This window comes from Sorex araneus, chromosome 2, assembly GCF_027595985.1.
Source record: "Sorex araneus isolate mSorAra2 chromosome 2, mSorAra2.pri, whole genome shotgun sequence".
Lineage (NCBI taxonomy): Eukaryota > Metazoa > Chordata > Mammalia > Eulipotyphla > Soricidae > Sorex > Sorex araneus.
In genome coordinates, this window is record NC_073303.1 from 205,419,423 (window position 1) to 205,437,079 (window position 17,657).

The 17,657-nt window shown below is 63.1% G+C and overlaps 1 protein-coding gene across 1 annotated transcript in view; it reads left to right on the forward strand.

Annotated features, from left to right (window-relative positions):
- The first annotated feature begins 283 nt into the window (after window positions 1–283).
- FLT4 (fms related receptor tyrosine kinase 4) overlaps window positions 284–17,657 on the forward strand; it is a 32,026-nt gene continuing 14,652 nt past the window's right edge. Inside the window, exons 1-10 of the mRNA XM_055124545.1 lie at window positions 284–340; window positions 13,152–13,248; window positions 13,528–13,772; window positions 14,262–14,374; window positions 14,456–14,618; window positions 14,697–14,836; window positions 15,119–15,287; window positions 15,387–15,504; window positions 16,132–16,286; window positions 16,475–16,637. Coding sequence (XP_054980520.1) covers window positions 13,172–13,248; window positions 13,528–13,772; window positions 14,262–14,374; window positions 14,456–14,618; window positions 14,697–14,836; window positions 15,119–15,287; window positions 15,387–15,504; window positions 16,132–16,286; window positions 16,475–16,637 — 1,343 coding nt within the window. The 5' untranslated portion in view covers window positions 284–340; window positions 13,152–13,171. The remainder of the gene's footprint in view (window positions 341–13,151; window positions 13,249–13,527; window positions 13,773–14,261; window positions 14,375–14,455; window positions 14,619–14,696; window positions 14,837–15,118; window positions 15,288–15,386; window positions 15,505–16,131; window positions 16,287–16,474; window positions 16,638–17,657) is intronic.

Sequence of the window (17,657 nt, forward strand, 5' to 3'; positions counted from 1 at the left end):
GCGGACCCCCGTATGGCCACGCCCCCACCAGTTTAGCCACGCCCCTCCGTGAAGCGGATCTCTAGTGCGACCAAGCCCCCCACTGGGTTGGCCACGCCCCTTCGTCTTGGCCACGCCGCTCCATCTCAGCGGAGCGCCAGTGTGGCCCCGACCCCATCGGTTTGGCCCCGCCCCTCAGGCCTGGCCCCGCCCCTCGGCCCCGCCCGGCCCCGCCCGCTCGAGCGCCCTCACTCCCTGCGCCCGCCGCGGACCCGCAGGTCCCACCGCGCGCAGCGGCCGGAGATGCAGCGGGGTGCCGCGCTGTGCTTGCGCCTGTGGCTGTGCCTCCAAGTGCTCCCAGGTGAGCGGGGTGAGCGCGCGTCCAGCCCGGCCCCCGCCCCTGGGCCCCCGCGGGAGGGCGGTGGGACTCCTCCAACGGGCCGGGACGCAGCGCGGGGTGGGGACCGCGCCGCCGGGACCCCCGACTGCGCTCTGACGACCGTCGGGGCGCGTCTCCCCCGACCCGTCTCCTCCTTGGTTTTCCACCCCCAAGCTGCTGCGGGAGCCCTGGGACGCCCCCCACTCTCCACTCGGCCGTCCCCCTGGCTTGGTCCCCGCGAGGCCGCGAGCTCCGAGGGTTCACGCCCGACCTGGGGCTCCCGGCAGGCAGGACCTTGCTGCAAGCCTGGAGGCAGGGGACACGTGGGGGACAGGCGGGACTCCCCAGCGCCCCCAGGCACCGAGTCCCAGAGCTGTTCCGACTCCCCGGGGCGAGGACGCGCGCTTCAGCTGGAGGAACTGGGGGTGCACGGAAGAAGGACGCGTTTCTTTGGGGGAGGACTGGTGCCCTCTGCGAGCTCCATGGGAGGGAATGCCAGGAGGGCCAAGAACGGCCCCAGTCCTGCAGCGGAGAGGGCGGCGGCGGCAGCTCACCTGGGAAGGGGTGTTCTGAGCAGGGGACCCTCTGGTGTCTCTCCCGGAATGAGGGCAGATGGTGGGGGCAAAGGGGGTGCAGGCAAGGCCCCCTGCTGAACTGCAGCAAGGCTGCAGGTGCACCCCCAGGCAGCCAGGGGCACGGGGCGGGAGGGAGGAGTTGGGGCTCTCAGGAGGAGGACCAGATCCCCGAGTGGGGTCCCCTAGCGGGGCCATCTGGGACTCCTGTGACGGTCTGTGACCAGAGCAGAAAGTGTGGACACTTAGGGCGCAGCCAGAGGTCCAGGGGTCCACAGATCCAAGAACGTGAAAGGGGCTCTAGCCACGAGGGGAGACGCATGCCTTCCATTTCCGGCTCTCTTTGGGGGCTCTCTCCTCCTGGGGGGCGGGGCAGGCAGAGTTCTCTCCGGGGCACGTGTCCTGTGTGTCTCCAGCCTTCCAGAAGCAAGTGGGCAAGAGGGGGCTCAGCGAACACCTTGGACTTGGCACCTCCCTCTGAAAGACACCCCAGCTCTGCTGTGTGACAGGGCACCCGTGGCAGTTGGGCATGGCGTGGCAGTGCCTGTGTGGCACCGTGTGGTGTGGAATGGCGTGTGGCATGGCGTGGCAGTGCCTGTGTGGCACGGTGTGGTGTGGCATGGCGTGGCACGGTGTGGTGTGGCATGGCATGTGGCATGGCATGGCAGTGCCTGTGTGGCACGGTGTGGTGTGGTGTGGCACGGCGTGGCACGGTGTGGTGTGGCATGGTGTGTGGCATGGCGTGGCAGTGCCTGTGTGGCACGGTGTGGGTAGCCCAGAGCAGCGTGCTGGCTGGGCCGGGGGTTCCTGCATCTCGACGCCTCTCAGACGGCGGCTTCCTCTGGGATCTGGCTTTTCCGGACGAGTGTGGGAGCAGGAAGGTTTGTGGGCATTCAGTGAGGCCCAGGCGGGGTGGGGGTGCCCCCCAGCACGCTCAGGCGGGAAGCTGGGGCCGAGGGACTCGCAGGCATGTCCCAGCCTGCCACCCCGCCCCCGCCCCTCGCCCCTCCAGGCCAGGCTGGGACGCGGGCAGCCAAGTAGTGGCCCTGGCCAGGGTGGCGAGTGGGGGAGCCCCCCACGTGGCTGGCGAGGTCAGCAGGGGTTCATGAGAAAGCCTGGCTGCCCCAGGAGAGGACATCCTGCCTGCGTTTCCCTCTTCCTGTGGCCCGAGCCCACGGCCCAGATTTAGCCGCGCTGGGGGGTCACCTCTGAGCCAGCTGGGCCGGCTGATAAAACCACCCGTCCTGCCACCGGGACACACACAGCCCTGAGCCCCGGGCACAGCTGGCAGCGCCCCCTACCCTGGGAGCCAGGGTGCTCCTCCTCTCTGGCGCTCCCTCGCATCCGTGTGTCCCCAGACATGCCACAGGCTCCTGATCCCCACAGCAACCCCTCACGCTTTTCCCTGCTTTTCCAGCAGTGCTCGGGCTCCGCGCTCAGGAATCACCCCTGGCGGTGCTCAGGGAAGCATGTGGGGTGCCAGGGGTCGAACCCAAGTTGGTTGCGTGCTGGGCAGATGCCCTCCCCACTGTGCTATTGCTCTGGCCCCTTTTTTGGTGTGTGTGTGTGTGGGGGGGGACATGCCCAGGGCTGACCCAGGCCTTGTACTGAGGTCATGCCTAGCAGGGCTCCCAGGAACCGCTCAGCCCTGGTGCTCCCCGTCTGGACCATGACAGGATTCTTCCTGCTGGGGCCTGAGCCTCGTGTCTGCACCACACAGCCAGGTCCTCCCCTGCCACTTCCCGCTTCTCCGTCCCTCCCGGGCACCCCAGGAGAAGTCCCTGGACCGGCCTTCCCCAGCTCTCCCACTTCTCCAGGCACTGCCAGAGCCCCTGGTAATTTGAGTGTCCTGGTGGCTACTGCACCTGCAGAAACCTTTTTCCGCAGCCCAAATCGTTGAGGTCCCCATCCCCATCCAGGGGCCAGGACAGTGGCACGGAGGGGGTGGGGGGCGGGGGGAGCCTTGCACCCAGGCAACCCAGATTCAACCCGGGACCCCGCAGGGCCCCGAGAGGACCAGGCCTGATTCCTGAATGCAGAGCAGGAGCAACCCTGAGCACTGCCCGACGTGGCCCCCAAACACACACGCCGTGTTGTGCCACCACAGGGCACTGTGGGTCCAGAGGAGGAAGCTAGGGCTGGGTGCAGGACCCGCCGTGGTCGGGGGCCGGAGTCCAGCTTTCGGGGGCTCAGAGCAGCATCCCTGCTCCCCCGGCACCGAGCTGCGTCCTTGGCCCTCCCTCGACTTCCACCCGAGAGGAGCATCTGTATGAAGCGACACGGTGTGTACGTGTACCACAGACCTGCACACACATGCTCATGTGTGTATGGGAATGCAGGAGTGTGTCTGCACACATGAACTGTGTGCCCAGAGACATGTACACATGTGTGCGCTGGTAAATAGGAACCCAGGTATGTGTACACGTGTGTACATGTGTATACCCATAGACATGTGCACCCATTTGCTTGTACACAGACATGTGTGCATATGCACTGTGTATGTATATTCACAGACATCTACACATGTACTTGTATACAGAAATGCAGGCCTATATGTGCACATGTATGTAGCCCACAGGCATGTACACATGTGTGCTTGTTTATAGGAGGCAGGTGTGTGCACAATTACATGTATGTACACACATATAGGAACACAGTCATGTGTGTATGGGTGCACACAGATGTGCACATGTGTGTGGGAATGCCATCATGTGTGCCTTAACATGTGTGCTCACAACCATGCACACGTGTGTGCATACACATGCATGTACACATATGCTCACGTGCAGACAGGAGCACCAGGCAGTGTCGGGGATTAAAGCCAGGTCCTCCTCCTCCAACCATGCCCTCTGGCGCACTAAGTCTGTGGAGGGAGGAGGGGGCTGGTCAGAAGGGCAGCCCAGGGTACACTGTGACTCCCTGCATTCTCTGGGGACCCCTGCCCCTGTCCCATCTCTCAGGCCAGGAAACACAGGCCTGACTCCCCATCGTGGAGGTGGATGACGGGGCCCTCCTCACCGCCCCCTTCCAAGACCTCGCTTCTTGCCCCGGGGTCCCTCATCCTGTGCCCACCCCGGCCAGCTCCCCGGTTCACCTCGCCTTTGGTGCAGGCTGACAGCTGCCTGCCCTAGGGACTGGGGGGTCTCACTGCGGGGACTGTCATCACCAGGCTGACCAGGATGTGGCCTGCAGGTGGGATTGTCCAGGGCACTGCTGGGCCCGGGCCTCAGCCTCAGAGCAGAGAAGACAAAGATGCAGCCTCAGTGGATGGGGAGGAGGTGGGCCTCAGTGGCTCTGGGGCTGGAGACCCCGGGGTGATCCCAACCGGGAGGTGCACGGCTCCCAGCCCCCCTCCGTGGAGGTGCTTCTGGGCCCAGCATCCCCTTTGGACTGAGGGACAGGAGAGAGGCCCAGAGTTGAGGCAGGGAGGCCGCTTTCCCGGGGCGGGGCTGGGAGTGGCAGGGGAGGGGGAGCCAGAGACAAACCTGGACTCGCCTCGCAGGCCAGGTGCCCCTGCGCAGCACCGCTGGGTGTCTTCACCCCAGCCCACCCCTCGTGCAGCTCTCCGTGGGGCCCTCCTGGCCCTGTCAGTCCTAGGCTGCCCTCGGGAGGGTCGGAGGCTGCCCAGCCCTCGCCCCGGGCCCCGGCGAGCGGCTCCCCCCGCGGCTCTGACGCCAGCCCCCCGGCTGCAGACTGCTGACAGCACAGAGCACAGAGCACCCAGGCCCCTGACCTCAGCCTGGCCCTGCCCCGGCCGTCCTGCTGCAGGCTGGGGCCAGGGGCGCGGGCCGGGGGAAGGAAGGAGCCGGTTCCTGGGCCAGGAAGAGGAAGGCAGGGGGAGCGCGGCAGAGGCCAGGATGACTGAGCTTCCTGCTGCGGGAAGGGAAGGACAGCAGGACAGACAACAGCCGGCAGGAAGGATGCACCTCCTCGGGCGCTGGGGGCTGGGCGGCACGCGCCCGGGCACAGCAGCCGCCGAGACGCGGGATACGTGGGGCACCGAGGGCCTCGCTGGGGGCGGGAATCTCTCCCCAAGGAACGCAGGGTCTCGAGCCCTGGCTTCAAGCTGTGGGAAGGCCCAGCGGTCCCTCTAACCACCAGTCAGCTGCCCACCTGCCCACTTCCCACCATCTGTCCATCTATGCATGTCTGCACCCACCCCTTCACCCTCTGTCCACCCTCCCACCCACCCACCACCCGTCCATCCATCCACCCATTCACGTACTCACCCATCCCCCACCCATCCATTCACCACCACCCATCCATCTGTCCACCCACCCACCCATCCGTCCACTCATTTGCCCATCCACCCTTCCAGCCATCCACCCACCCACCCACTCACCCATCTACTCATCCTTTCACCCACCCACCCATTCTCCTGTTCATCCACCTACCACCCACACATCCATCCTTCAGCTTTAAAAAAATATTTTATTGAACTTCTGTGAGATAGACTGTTGATGATTGGGTTTCAGTCATTCAATAAAAACATCACCCATCCCCCCACCAGTGTAGATTTCCCACCACCAATGTCCCCGGTTTCCCTCCCAGCACCCCCAGCACTTCCCCCACCAGCCTGCCGCTATGGCAGACACTTTTCTTCTTTCTCTCCTTTTGGGCATTATGGTTTGCGATACAGGTACTAAGAGGTCATCGTGTTTGTTCAGGGCGTTCAGTATTTTTATCAGGAAGGTCAGGCTGGAGTAGCTCTTTTACCCGGGTGGCAGATGTGAGGTGTGGACGTGACTGCCGAGGCTCCCAGAGGTGCAGGGAGGTGGGGGGAGGTAGCCCATCCTGACCTTGAGAAAGCCTGGTGATTTCAGTCACAAAACCTGCATACCCAAATTTTCAGCAGATTATGTCTCGGTGAGGTGGAGGGAGTCTGAGATGGTGGGGTCTGGCCAGGAGCATGGCGGTAATTTTGGATTGTGGGAGAAGCGGCTGCCAGGGGCTCTGCTTGGGTGGGCACCAAGCTGACCCGCCCCCACCCTGATTTACCCCAGTCTGTTTAGCCTTGCGTGGCTCTGAGATTAACTGCAGCTTCTGATCTGTTTCGAGAGGTATTTACGGGTCTCTGGAGCAAGGCCTGTAAATGAGCTCGTACGGCTGCGTTGGAGGTGGTTTCTGGGCATGCCTAACGTTTGGCTGCTTAACTTCTTGGAAAACTTGGTCCTGAGTTGTTGGGGTCCGCCAGAGGCAATTTTGGGGTCTCGGGAAGTCTGAAGTCACCATCAGGCTCTGTGCACTTGCCAGCAGGTCGGGGTTGAGCTGCTAACAGCACCACAGCCCCAATCCTTCAGCTTTTTATCCACCTCTTCCTCTTATCACCCATCTTTCCACCTTTCATCCTTCCACCCATCCTCCTATCCACCCAGCTGTCTACCTGTCCTTTACCTATCCACCCTTCCTCCTTTTATTCATCCACTCTTCCTGTATCCACTCACCCACTCGCCATTATTCACCTCTTTCCATCCTTCTACCCATCCGTCCATCCTCCCATCCTCCCACTACATCAGTTCCCTTTCTCCTTCCTTCCACGCCCTTCTGCCCATCTACCCACCTATCTTTCCGTCCCTCTGTCCCCCATCCTTCCTTCCACGGACCCATCTCTGCCTCTTACTCTCACTCATCTTCCGGTCATTGTCTCCTGTCTCCGTCCAGACTTCTCCCCCGGCCTCCCACTGAACCTTCCTTCTGTCCACCCACCCATTGTCCCATCCCTCCCTCCCGCCGTTCTTTCATTTATCCAATCAGTGCCTAAAGAGCCTTGAGCTCTGCTCAGGCGCTAGGCGAGCATGGGGCGGTGTAGAGAGAGGACTGTGTCCTCTTCTTTGCACGTTCTGTCCAGTGCAACATGAAGACGCATCGGCTGACCAGTAAATACAGCCGTTGTGAACAGGGAGGAGAAGGAAGAGTAGGCGGGAGGTGAGAAGAGACATACAGGGGGTACCACGAGGGGGCCTGGGCTGCTGACTAAGAGCCATGGTGGCTGGACACTGTGGACATGGGGAGTGGGGACGAGGTCTCTGGGACAGTGGGCGGGACAGGGTCTGGGACACAGGCAAGAGCTCGGAGCTTCCTGCCACACATGGGGAGTGGCCAATGGGCCTTTCTCATGAGCTTTGATTTTGTTTTCCTTTTCTTTGGGTTTTGGGGCCACACCCTGCAGCACTCAGAGCTGACTCCTAACTCAGTGCTCAGGGATCACTCCTGATGGGGCTCACAGACCTTCTGGGGTGCAAGAGATCGAACCCAAGTTGGCCCATGTGCCAGGCAAGCACCTTCCCCGCTCTCCCCCTCCCTCTCTCGAGGGCCCCAACTTTGGTGTTTTAAACAATCATTCAGCAGTGCATGGGGCAGGCTCTTGGAGGGGCCCACGGGAACCTCACCGGGGGTGGACATGTGGGCCAGCCCCAGCACCCAGCGTCAGTGCGGGCTCTTAGATGCTGGGGTTGTAGGCAGGACGTGGGGGCACAGGTGTGTGAGGGAAGTGAGAGGCAGGGTGAGCACACAGTAGGGCCGAAACGCTCCAGGTTCTAGAGCCATAGTCTGTTGGGTGGGGCATTTGCCTCGAACGCAGCTGACCCAAGTTCAATCCCCAACATCCTCTGTGGTCCCCTGAGCACTGCCAGGAGTGATTCCTGCGTGCAGAGTCTTGAGTAACCCCTGAGCACCCTTTGGTGTGGCCCCCAAAAGCCACACATGCAAAGTAGAGGGTGGGCAAGAGAGGGCAGCGGGGGCTGGAACAGAGCCGAGGGAACTGGGTGGGTTGGGTGGGGCGGGGGGAGATTGGCCTTTTTATTTTTTATTTTTTTTGCTTTTTGGGTCACACCCGGCGATGCACAGGGATCACTCCTGGCTCTGCACTCAGGAATCACCCCTGGCGGTGCTCAGAGGACCCTATGGGATGCTGGGATTTGAACCCAGGTCAGCCGCGTGCAAGGCAAACGCCCTTCCTGCTGGACTATTGCTCCAACCCACCAGAAAATGGGTTTTGCAGACCCAGAAGAGTCTGTATTCGTCAGCGGGGAGATGATGAGGGTAGCGGGGGCTTTCGCAGTGAAGGGGAGGCACCGGGACCGTGGGCAGAAGCAGCGGATTAGGGAGTCAGGCTTGGTGGGCTTAGCAGGAGGATTCCATTGGGGAAGTGGCATCAGGAGAGAAGGGGAGGGGGGGGCAGAGTGACAGCACAGTGGGGAGTGTGTTTACCTTGCGTGCAGCTGATCCGAGTTCCATCCCTGGCTTCCCCTAGGGTCCTCCAAGCACTCCCAGGAGTAACCTCTGAGCACTGGGGGAGGAGTGGGGAAGGAGAGAATGGAAGGATCTAGATAGAAAAGTCAGGCCTTTGGGTGGTGCAATACTACAGCAGGTGGAGCGGCCGCCTTGCACACAGCTGACCCAAGTTCAGTTCCTGGACCACCGAGGCAGGAGTAAGCCCTGGGCATGGTTGGGTGTGTGCCCCCATCCAGAGAAATGAAAGCCAGGCTTCGGGTGTGGGGGCATGTGGGGGACTTGGCGTGCAGCCAGGGCGGGGGGCTGGATATGGAAGATGATTGCCTCGTCCTTGTCCACTGCAGGGAGGGGTGCCCTGAAGTGCCCCCCACGGGGGAAGTGTGGGGGTGCAGAGGGGGTCACTGAGGGGCAGAGAGAGGCTAGTGCTGATCATGCGGCCAGGTGACTGGGCTGAGGGGATGGAGAGGCGGGAGGGGTGCCGGCCTGAGCATGCCAAGCCGGGGGGGGGGGGGGGGGGGGGACAAGGGCACCAGAGTAGGTGGACGCGGGTGTCGAGGAAGGCCGGCACTTGGCGAGGGAGCTAGCAAGGACCAGTCCAGGCCAGACCCAGGAGTGGACAGACGGGTGGCAGAGAGCGGGAGGATGTCGGAGGGGAGAGCCCGAGCCAGGGTGCTGCTGAGTCACTGGATGTTGAGGTCACGCAGAGCCTGGGGGAGGGGAGCAGGGGCACAGGCAGCAGAGAATGAGGGGAAGTGACTTGAACAGACACCGATGACAGCTTTAGGGTCTCGAGAGGCCCCAGGTGCCAGAACGTGTGGTGGGGGCGCCGTCCCGGGGGCCACTGGGTCCTGGGAGGTCCTGTGTGGCCGACAGCAGGAGGGCTGGGGGAGGAGGGCGGCTCCAGCTCGGCCAGCCAACCCCTCGGGCAGTGGGTGTGAGAACAAGAGGGGACGGCAGATGAGGCGCTTGGGGGGGTGGTTGGGTAGCGCTTGCGCTGATGGGTGAGTGTTCAGCACAGTGGGTGCTCAGGGTGCTGCTGCAGGCTGCATCCTGCCACTCATCTCACTACCCAGCCTTTGGGCTGGAGCGGGGAGGGCGTTTGCCTCGCACTTGGCTGACCCGGGTTCGATTCCTTCGTCCCTCTCGGAGAGCCCGGCAAGCTACCGAGAGTAACCCGCCCGCACGGTAGAGCCTGGCAAGCTCCCCGTGGCGTATTCGATATGCCAAAAACAGTAACAACAAGTCTCACAATGGAGACGTTACTGGTGCCCGTTCGAGCAAATTGATGAGCAGCGGGATGACAGTGACAGTGACCCAACCTTTACTCAGTCACCCACCCATATACCCACTTACTCATCAGTTCATGCATTATCCATCTATCCATGGACCCATTTATCCATATACCCACACACCCATACATATACTCCACACATACATCTATCCATCCACCCACTCATTTGTCCATCCATATACCCCTCCTTCCATCCATATAACCAACGATCCATCCATCATTGATTCATCCAAGTATTCCAGCCATCCATATACTAATCCATTATTCACTCATCCTTCCATATACCTACTCATCCATCCATCACTCACTGACATACCCACTTATCTATGTATCCATCCATCCATCATCCATCTATCCATAAATGTATATGTGCTTCTACCCATTCATCTGTCCACCCACTCATCCATCCATCCATCCACCCATTCATCCACCATTACCTATATACCCATCCATCCACCCACCCATCCACCCATGCTTGCATGCATGCATTCACCCACCCACCCATCCATCCACCCACCTACGTACCCTTCCGTCCATCCACCCATTCATTCATTCATTCATTCATTCATTCATTCATTCATCCACCCATTCGTCCACCATCCATCCACATATCTACCCATTCCCTCCAACGCTGGCATCAATTTGGGTCCCCCAACCACTTCTTAGAGTGATAGCTGAGGGGCCGGAGTGATAGCACAGCAGGTAAGGCATTTGCCTTGCACGCAGCTGACCCGGGTTCAATTCCCAGCATCCCATACGGTCTCTTAAGCACCACCGTGAGTAATTCCTGAGTGCATGAACCACTCTGGTCACACACTGTGCACCGCCGAGTGTGACCCAAAAAGAAAAAAAAAGTGACAGCTGAGCATCCCTGGGTGTGGCCCCCAAACAGGAAAAACTTTTATGTGATCAAGATACAGACAGACCAAAGGCTTATGACTCCTGCCCTACCAAGCCTGGCCTTTGGGAAGGATGGTGACAGGCTCTGGGAAAAGCGTCACCGATTGAAGCTGGAGAGAAAGAGCAAGAGCAAAGGGAGGTGCCTGGTACACCCCAATTTTTCCTGGAGCCCCCCAAAGAAAGCAAAGCTGACATCTGTCACAGCCAGATAAACAAGGAGACCCCCTGGACTCCCCGTGGGGTGCTTGGGTGGGGAGCAGATGGGCTGGCTGCCACACCTGTCCTCTGGCCTGACGTGACCCTAACTGACCCAGCATGAGGCTCTTTGATGCCCCCATGGGTTCAGACCAAGGCCACCCGGTCACCCACAGCCCAGAGAGCATCATCTTCCGGGGGTGCCTTCAGACTGTATCTGCTCTGCAGACCCATTTATTCTTTCCAGACCCAGCTCCCATTTGCCCTCCAGACCTGCTCCAGCCCTTCAGCCCCCAGGCACGGGGGGAAGCCTGGTACCTCGTGGAGCCCCCCGCAGCCCAGGGAAAGGGCACTGAGGGGGCAGCAAGGTGGGAGGGGCTAAATTTGGAGGGGCCAGCCCGTCCTGGTGGGACTGTTTCCCTGTGTGCATATGGGAGCTGTGGTCTTTGCTTGGGCTTGGGGGGTGGGGGTGCTCACGCCTCCTGGCGTGGTGCTCAGGGATCACTCCTGGGAAGGCGCAGAGACCTTCCAGGGTGCCAGGGATCGAACCCAGGCGGGTTATGTGCGGGACGAGTGCCCGACCTAACGTTCTCTCTGCCCAGCAGCTGTTAGCTCTGCTCGGCTGTGGCCCAGGGTACGGTGGCAGCACCGGTCCACCGAGGCTAAAGTGAAGCCCAGGGCGGGTCAGACTGCCCCCAACACCACCTCCCCGTGGCCTCAGTCCTGTGTGTGGCGCCATGGGGAGTATGGGGAGGCGCTTCTGCCACCTGGTGCCAGGGAAGCGGCTGCAGGCGGTGCCGAGGGGGCAGGAGGACAGGACGCAGCTCTGGGTCTGGCCATGCTCTCTCCTCTTCCTGTTGTCCAGGGCGTGCCGGGCAGGATGCATCTGCCTCAGACCCACGGCCAGCCCTGCTCTGGGGCCCATGCCCACCCCCGCGAGGCCCCACACGCGCACATGCAGACATGCCTGGGATACACACAGGCCCCACACGCGCACACGCAGACATACCCGGGATACACACAGACCCCACACGTGCACACGCAGACATGCCCGGGATGCACACAGGACCCACACGTGCACACGCAGACATGCCCGGGATACACACAGGACCCACACGTGCACACGCAGACATGCCCGGGATACACACAGGACCCACACGTGCACACGCAGACATGCCCGGGATACACACAGGACCCACACGTGCACACGCAGATATGCCCAGGACACACACAGGACCCACACGTGCACATGCAGACATGCCCGGGATACACACAGGACCGCAGCACAGGCTCTGTGTGCAAGGTGCGAGTCCAGGGTCTCCGGAACCGCCGAGTCTCCTGAGCGCCCCTGGAAGCCACCACCCCCCACCCCCCGCACAGCGCCAAGAGCCGCCCCTGAGCACAGCCAGATGTGACCCCCCAGGTCCACAAAACAGAAAGAAACACACCAGCAGGCACTTGCATAAAAGGCGACACATGCATATACACATACGAATGCATATATGCACACACATACAAACACGATATATCACGCACGGGGCTGGAGCCACAGCACAGCAGGTGGGGCGTTTTAACTTGCATGCAGATGACCCGGGTTCGATCCCCAGCATCCCATATGGTCCCCTGAGCACTGCCAGGAGTAATTCCTGAGTGCAGAGCCAGGAGTAACCCCTGAGCATTGCCGGGTGTGACCCAAAAAGCAAAAAAAAAAAAAACCCGAACATCACACATGTGTGCATGTGCACTCACAGGCCAATAGGTACAAGTGTGTGTACACCCATACATGCATGTGTAAACATGCACCCATGTGCAAGGGTACATACATGTACTGTGCAAAGCACAGGTGTGCATGCAGTGTATACACATATTGCATGGGCACACATGTACATATAAATATATACATGCATGCACACCTACACACAAGCCCATCACACACATACACACATAAATACGTACACATCCACATGTGTGCGCACACATGCATGCATACATGTGCAAGTTTGAGGTACATGTACATACATACATGTGGACACATACATATATACATGTATACATGCGTGCACATCAGCACATGCCTGCATGCACATATACCCACATGCATATGCACACAGGTGCACAAGCAAGCACACATACATGTATGAAATGTCTATTCCATCTCCCACGACAAGGACATGGTGGTGGCTGGGTGGGTTGCCATCTGGGTCTGGGGGGCCACAGAGGGAATTCCCAGCAGGGGTGGCAAAGTGGTATGTTTAGGGTGGGCTCGTGGGAATGTCTGGAGGTGTGAGGGGGCTGTGGCAGCCAGAGGTGGGCGAGAGGGGACACGAGGGCAAACAGGTGGTGGAGCCAGAGGCATGCGAGAGGCCCCCCTGAAGCAGGGAGGGGCACGGCCCCATGCAGCATTTCGGGGGAGTCTGACATCTCTGGTGTTGGGGGGTGGGGGGGCTCCGCACGGCCTGGAATTGAGAGAGGGTCTCCCGTCAGGAGATGCACCTCAGGCCTGAGGGCAGCCCACCAAAGGTCCACGGGGGCTCAGGCCTGCCCTGTCCCTGGGGCCACAGAAACTGCTGAGGCAGCCCCCCACTAACCTGCACCCCCCCAGGCCTGGTCAGCAGCTATTCCATGACCCCTCCGACCCTGAACATCACAGAGGAAACGTTTGTCATCGACTCTGGGAACAGCCTGTCCATCTCCTGCAGGTATGGAGCCCCTGTCCAGCCAGGGAGGCGGGGGGCGGGGGTCACTCCTTCCAGGCAGGCCGAGGGGCCCAAAACACCGAGACCCCAGTTCATCACACACCCCCATGCTCTGCCACCACCCAAGACCACCCGTCCTCTCTGCAGTCCCAGCTAAGGTCCAGAGTCGGGGTTTCCTCGGGGGAGCAGGGGCTGCGTTGCACCAGGCTGTCCCCAGGGTGAGCCAAGCGTGGGCAGAGACCCCCCAGGGCGGCCCGCCGCAGTGTGCCCTCTCTCCGCCAGGGGTCAGCACCCCCTGGAGTGGGCCTGGCCGGGGGCTCAGGAGGCGCCGGCGGCGGGGGAGAAGGAGGCGGAGGATGCGGGCGCGGTGCGGGACTGCGCGGGCACGGACGCCAGGCCCTACTGCAAGCTGCTGGAGCTGCGCGAGGCGCGCGCCAACGACACGGGCGCCTACCGGTGCTACTACAAGTACATCAGGGCGCGCATCGACGGCACCACTGCGGCCGGCACCTACGTCTTCGTGCGAGGTCAGGGGGTGCCTGAGGGGTGGCCCGTGGCTTGGGAGAGTCCTGGGACCCCAAGACGTGGCCTGGGATTGGAGGAAGGTCCTAAGGCCTGGAGAGTGGCTGGAGGTGCGACCTAGGCTGGGGCGTGTCCTAGGGTCCAGCGTGGCCCCGAGGACCGGCCTGAGACTGGGCGCTTGGCCTGGGCCGTGGGTGTGGCCGGGTGCCCAGGCGGCCCCAGGACAGCCCTCGGGCTTGGACGTGTGACCTGGGCACGCGGCCTGGGGCGTGGCCTGGAATCTGGAGCAGGGTCTGGGCAGGGTCCGAGCGTGCTCTGAGGTCTGAAGGGCAGGGCATACAGTGCGGGTAGGTCGCGCCGCGCTGCCCAGCCGGGTTCAATCCCTGGTGCCCCATGAGGTCCCCGGGCTCCCCAGGAGTGACCCCGAGCACCGTCGACAGCCCAGACCCAAGGCACTAACAGTCTCGCCCCCGCTGCGGCCGGGGTCTCCGCAGACGCCGAGCAGCCCTTCCTCAACAAGCCGGGCACGCTCCTGGTGGACAGGAAGGACTGGATGTGGGTGCCCTGCCTGGTCTCGGTCCCCGGCCTCAACGTCACTCTGCGCTCGGTACAGCCCCCGCCCCCGCCCCCCGCCCCCCCCCCCGCCCCCCGGGACGGCCCCTGACCGCCCGCGTCCCCGTCTCCGCAGCAAAGCGCGGTGCTGCGGCCCGACGGGCAGGCGGTGCTCTGGGACGACCGGCGGGGCATGCGCGTGCCCGTGGCGCTGCTGCGCGACGCGCTCTACCTGCAGTGCGAGACCACGCGCGGGGGCCGCGCCCTGCTCTCCAGCCCCTTCCTGGTGCACGTCACAGGTAGGCACGCCCCGGACCCCGGACCCCGCGAGGGGGGCCCAGCCCGCGGGGCGCGGGGTCACGCCGCGTGTGTCGCAGGCAACGAGCTCTACGACATCCAGCTGTCCCCCAAGAGGTCGCTGGAGCTGCTCGTCGGGGAGAAGCTGGTTCTGAACTGCACCGTGTGGGCCGAGTTCAACTCGGGGGTCACCTTCGAGTGGGACTACCCGGGCAAGCAGGTGGGCGGCCCTGTCCCGCAACCCCGGGGGTCCCGCGCCACGCTAGGAGCCCCCCCGCCCCCTGCGGTCCCCTCTGGTCTGACCGAGGGGCGGGCTAGCGGGGGCATTCCGCCCTGCAGGGGAGAGTCCCTCGGGGGACCTGGGTGCCGGCCGTCCCGGGGCGGGGCTGGGGGCGTGGCCACCTAGCCCGACGCCCCGCCCCGCCCCGCCCCTGCTCCGGAGAGGCCCTGGGGCGCGGCCGCCCGCCCGGAGCCCTGCCCCGACCCTCCCCTGCTCCCGCAGGCCGAACGCGGCTCCTGGGTGCCCGAGCGGCGCTCGCAGCAGACGCACACCGAGCTGTCCAGCATCCTGACGGTGCACAACGTCAGCCAGCTGGACCTGGGCCCCTACGTGTGCGAGGCCAGCAACGGCGTGCAGCGCTTCCGCGACAGCACCCAGGTCATCGTGCACGGTAGGCGCGGGCCGGGCGGGGCCGACCTGCCTTCCGGCCGCCCCTCCCCACGGCCGCGGGGGCAGCCCCCCAGCTGACCTGCGCGCTCCTGTCCGGCAGAGAAGCCCTTCATCAGCGTCGAGTGGCTCAAGGGCCCCGTCCTGGAGGCCACGGTGGGAGACGAGCTGGTGAAGCTGCCCGTGAAGCTGGCCGCCTACCCGGTGCCCGAGTTCCAGTGGTCCGTGCCCGCCCGCCCCGCGCCCGGCACCCCGCCCGGCGCCACCCTGCCACCCTGGGGACTCTCCCTCCAAAGGCGCTTTGGCGATGCTCCGGAACACAGTATCCCACTCGGGGAACTGGCTGGGGATGCTCACCCCGCCCTGGAGCCTGTGGGGGTTGTGGGTACAGCCCCCTCTCCCATGGGTCAGGTGTTCCCCCCAAGTGGACGAGACCTCCTCCAGAGCCAGGGAGAAAGGACAGACGCCCCCCAACAGCACGCACCTGTATGTGGGCTGAGGCACCGGTTAGGCCCCCAGTGACCACGGGGGTCCCATGGGAGAACCTGCAGGGGTCGGCATGGGGAGGCGCCAGGTGTTGGAGGAGTCTCGATGACCTCCGAGTGTTAGCCTGAGTTAAGGGGGGCTTCCAGGTATCGGGACCTCCCGGAGCAGCGACACCAGGAGGAGCCAGAGCCCCCCTTCTCTGCTCCCCAGAGCAGCGCCCAACCCCCCCCTGCCCACACACACACTCACACTCAACTCCTAGGCTTGACCGGCCCCTGAGCCCTCCGGGACCCCCTGGCTGGGCGGGAGGAGAGCTGGAGGGGCACTCCCGGCTCATACCTCCCTGCGCCTTGTCACACCAGGTTCAAGGACGGCAAAGCAGTGTCGGGACGGCACAGCCCGCACGCGCTGGTGCTCAAGGAGGTGACCGAGGCCAGCGCGGGCACCTACACCCTGGCCCTGTGGAACTTGGCGGCCGGCCTGCGCCGCAACATCAGCTTGGAGCTGGTGGTCAATGGTGACGGGGGCGGGGGTCTCCAGGGGCGGGGGCGGGGTTCCTGGGGGCGGGACCCCCCCAGGCTCCAGGGAGGGTCCTCAGGGCTGGGCTGGGCTCCACACTGCCTCCCCAGGGCACTAGGAGTCAGTAAGGGCGGGGGCGGACAGGCCGCGTGGTCCGGGACACTGACCAGTGCGCCCCGCCCGTAGTGCCCCCCCACATCCACGAGAAGGAGGCCTCCTCGCCCAGCATCTACTCCCGCCACAGCCGCCAGGCCCTCACCTGCACAGCCTACGGGGTGCCGGCCCCCCTCAGTGTCCAGTGGCACTGGCGCCCGTGGACACCCTGCAAGCTCTTCAGCCAGCGCAGCCTGTGAGTGGGTTCCCCCGTGGCCCCGGCGCCCCTCCCCGAGAGCCCCAACTTGCCCCCCCCCACAGCCGTGGCGGCCTGAGGCCTCCCTGACCCGGCCCGCTCACATCCTCTGAGCCGCGGGGCGGGCCGAGACCACCCATGGTGCTAACTGCATTACCTGGAGAGTTTGCCTCCCACCAAGGGCAGGACCCGGGTGTGCCCCAGGTCCACCCCAGAGGCCCCTCCGGTTGGCTTATTGCTGATGGCAGACCCTTCTACTCCTGGTTTGGGTGCCACACCCAGTGGTACTCAGGGGGCCTGGGGGGCCCTGTGGGGTGCCAGGGTTCAGGCTCGGCCATGTACAAGGCAAAGTATATTCCCGCTGTACTAACCACCCCCGAACCCCCTTTAGAGGAGGAAACTGAGGGTCGAAGAGGAGATGAGTAATTCCTGAGTGCAGAGCCAGGCGTAACCCCTAAGCATCGCGGGGTGTGCCCCTGCCCCCCCGCCCAAAGCAAAGAAGGAGCAGAGGATGCTTGATGGCCGGGCCTTCCTCCTGTCCATGGAGCTGGGCACCAGGAGACCGTGAGAGACCTGGACCAGCGAGGCCACTCCCGGGGCGGGGCCCTGGGGCGGGGCTCGGAGTGGGCGGGGCCTCCCACTCTAAGGTACTAGGGACCAGTCGTGGTTGAGCGGAGGGACTGTCCCGTTTCCTGTTTACTATTTTGTGGGGAGTGGAGCTCCCAAGCAGGGCTCCTGAGACCCCATTTTGATCCATGGCACCAGATAGGGTCTCCTGAGCCCTGCCAGGAGTGATCTCTGAGCACTGAGCCAGGAGTAATTACTGAGCACGGTTGGGTGTGATTCAAAAACAAAACAAAAAGTCAGGGGGACCCATGGACTCTTCCAAGATCACAAGGTCAAGGGCTTCTCAGAGGTTTTTTTCTAGAAGCCGGAGAGACCCCTAGAGGCATTCAGGGGGCGGCGGGGGCAATTGCTTCGCATGAGGGAGCCCCGGGTTTGATCCCGTCTACAGCAAGA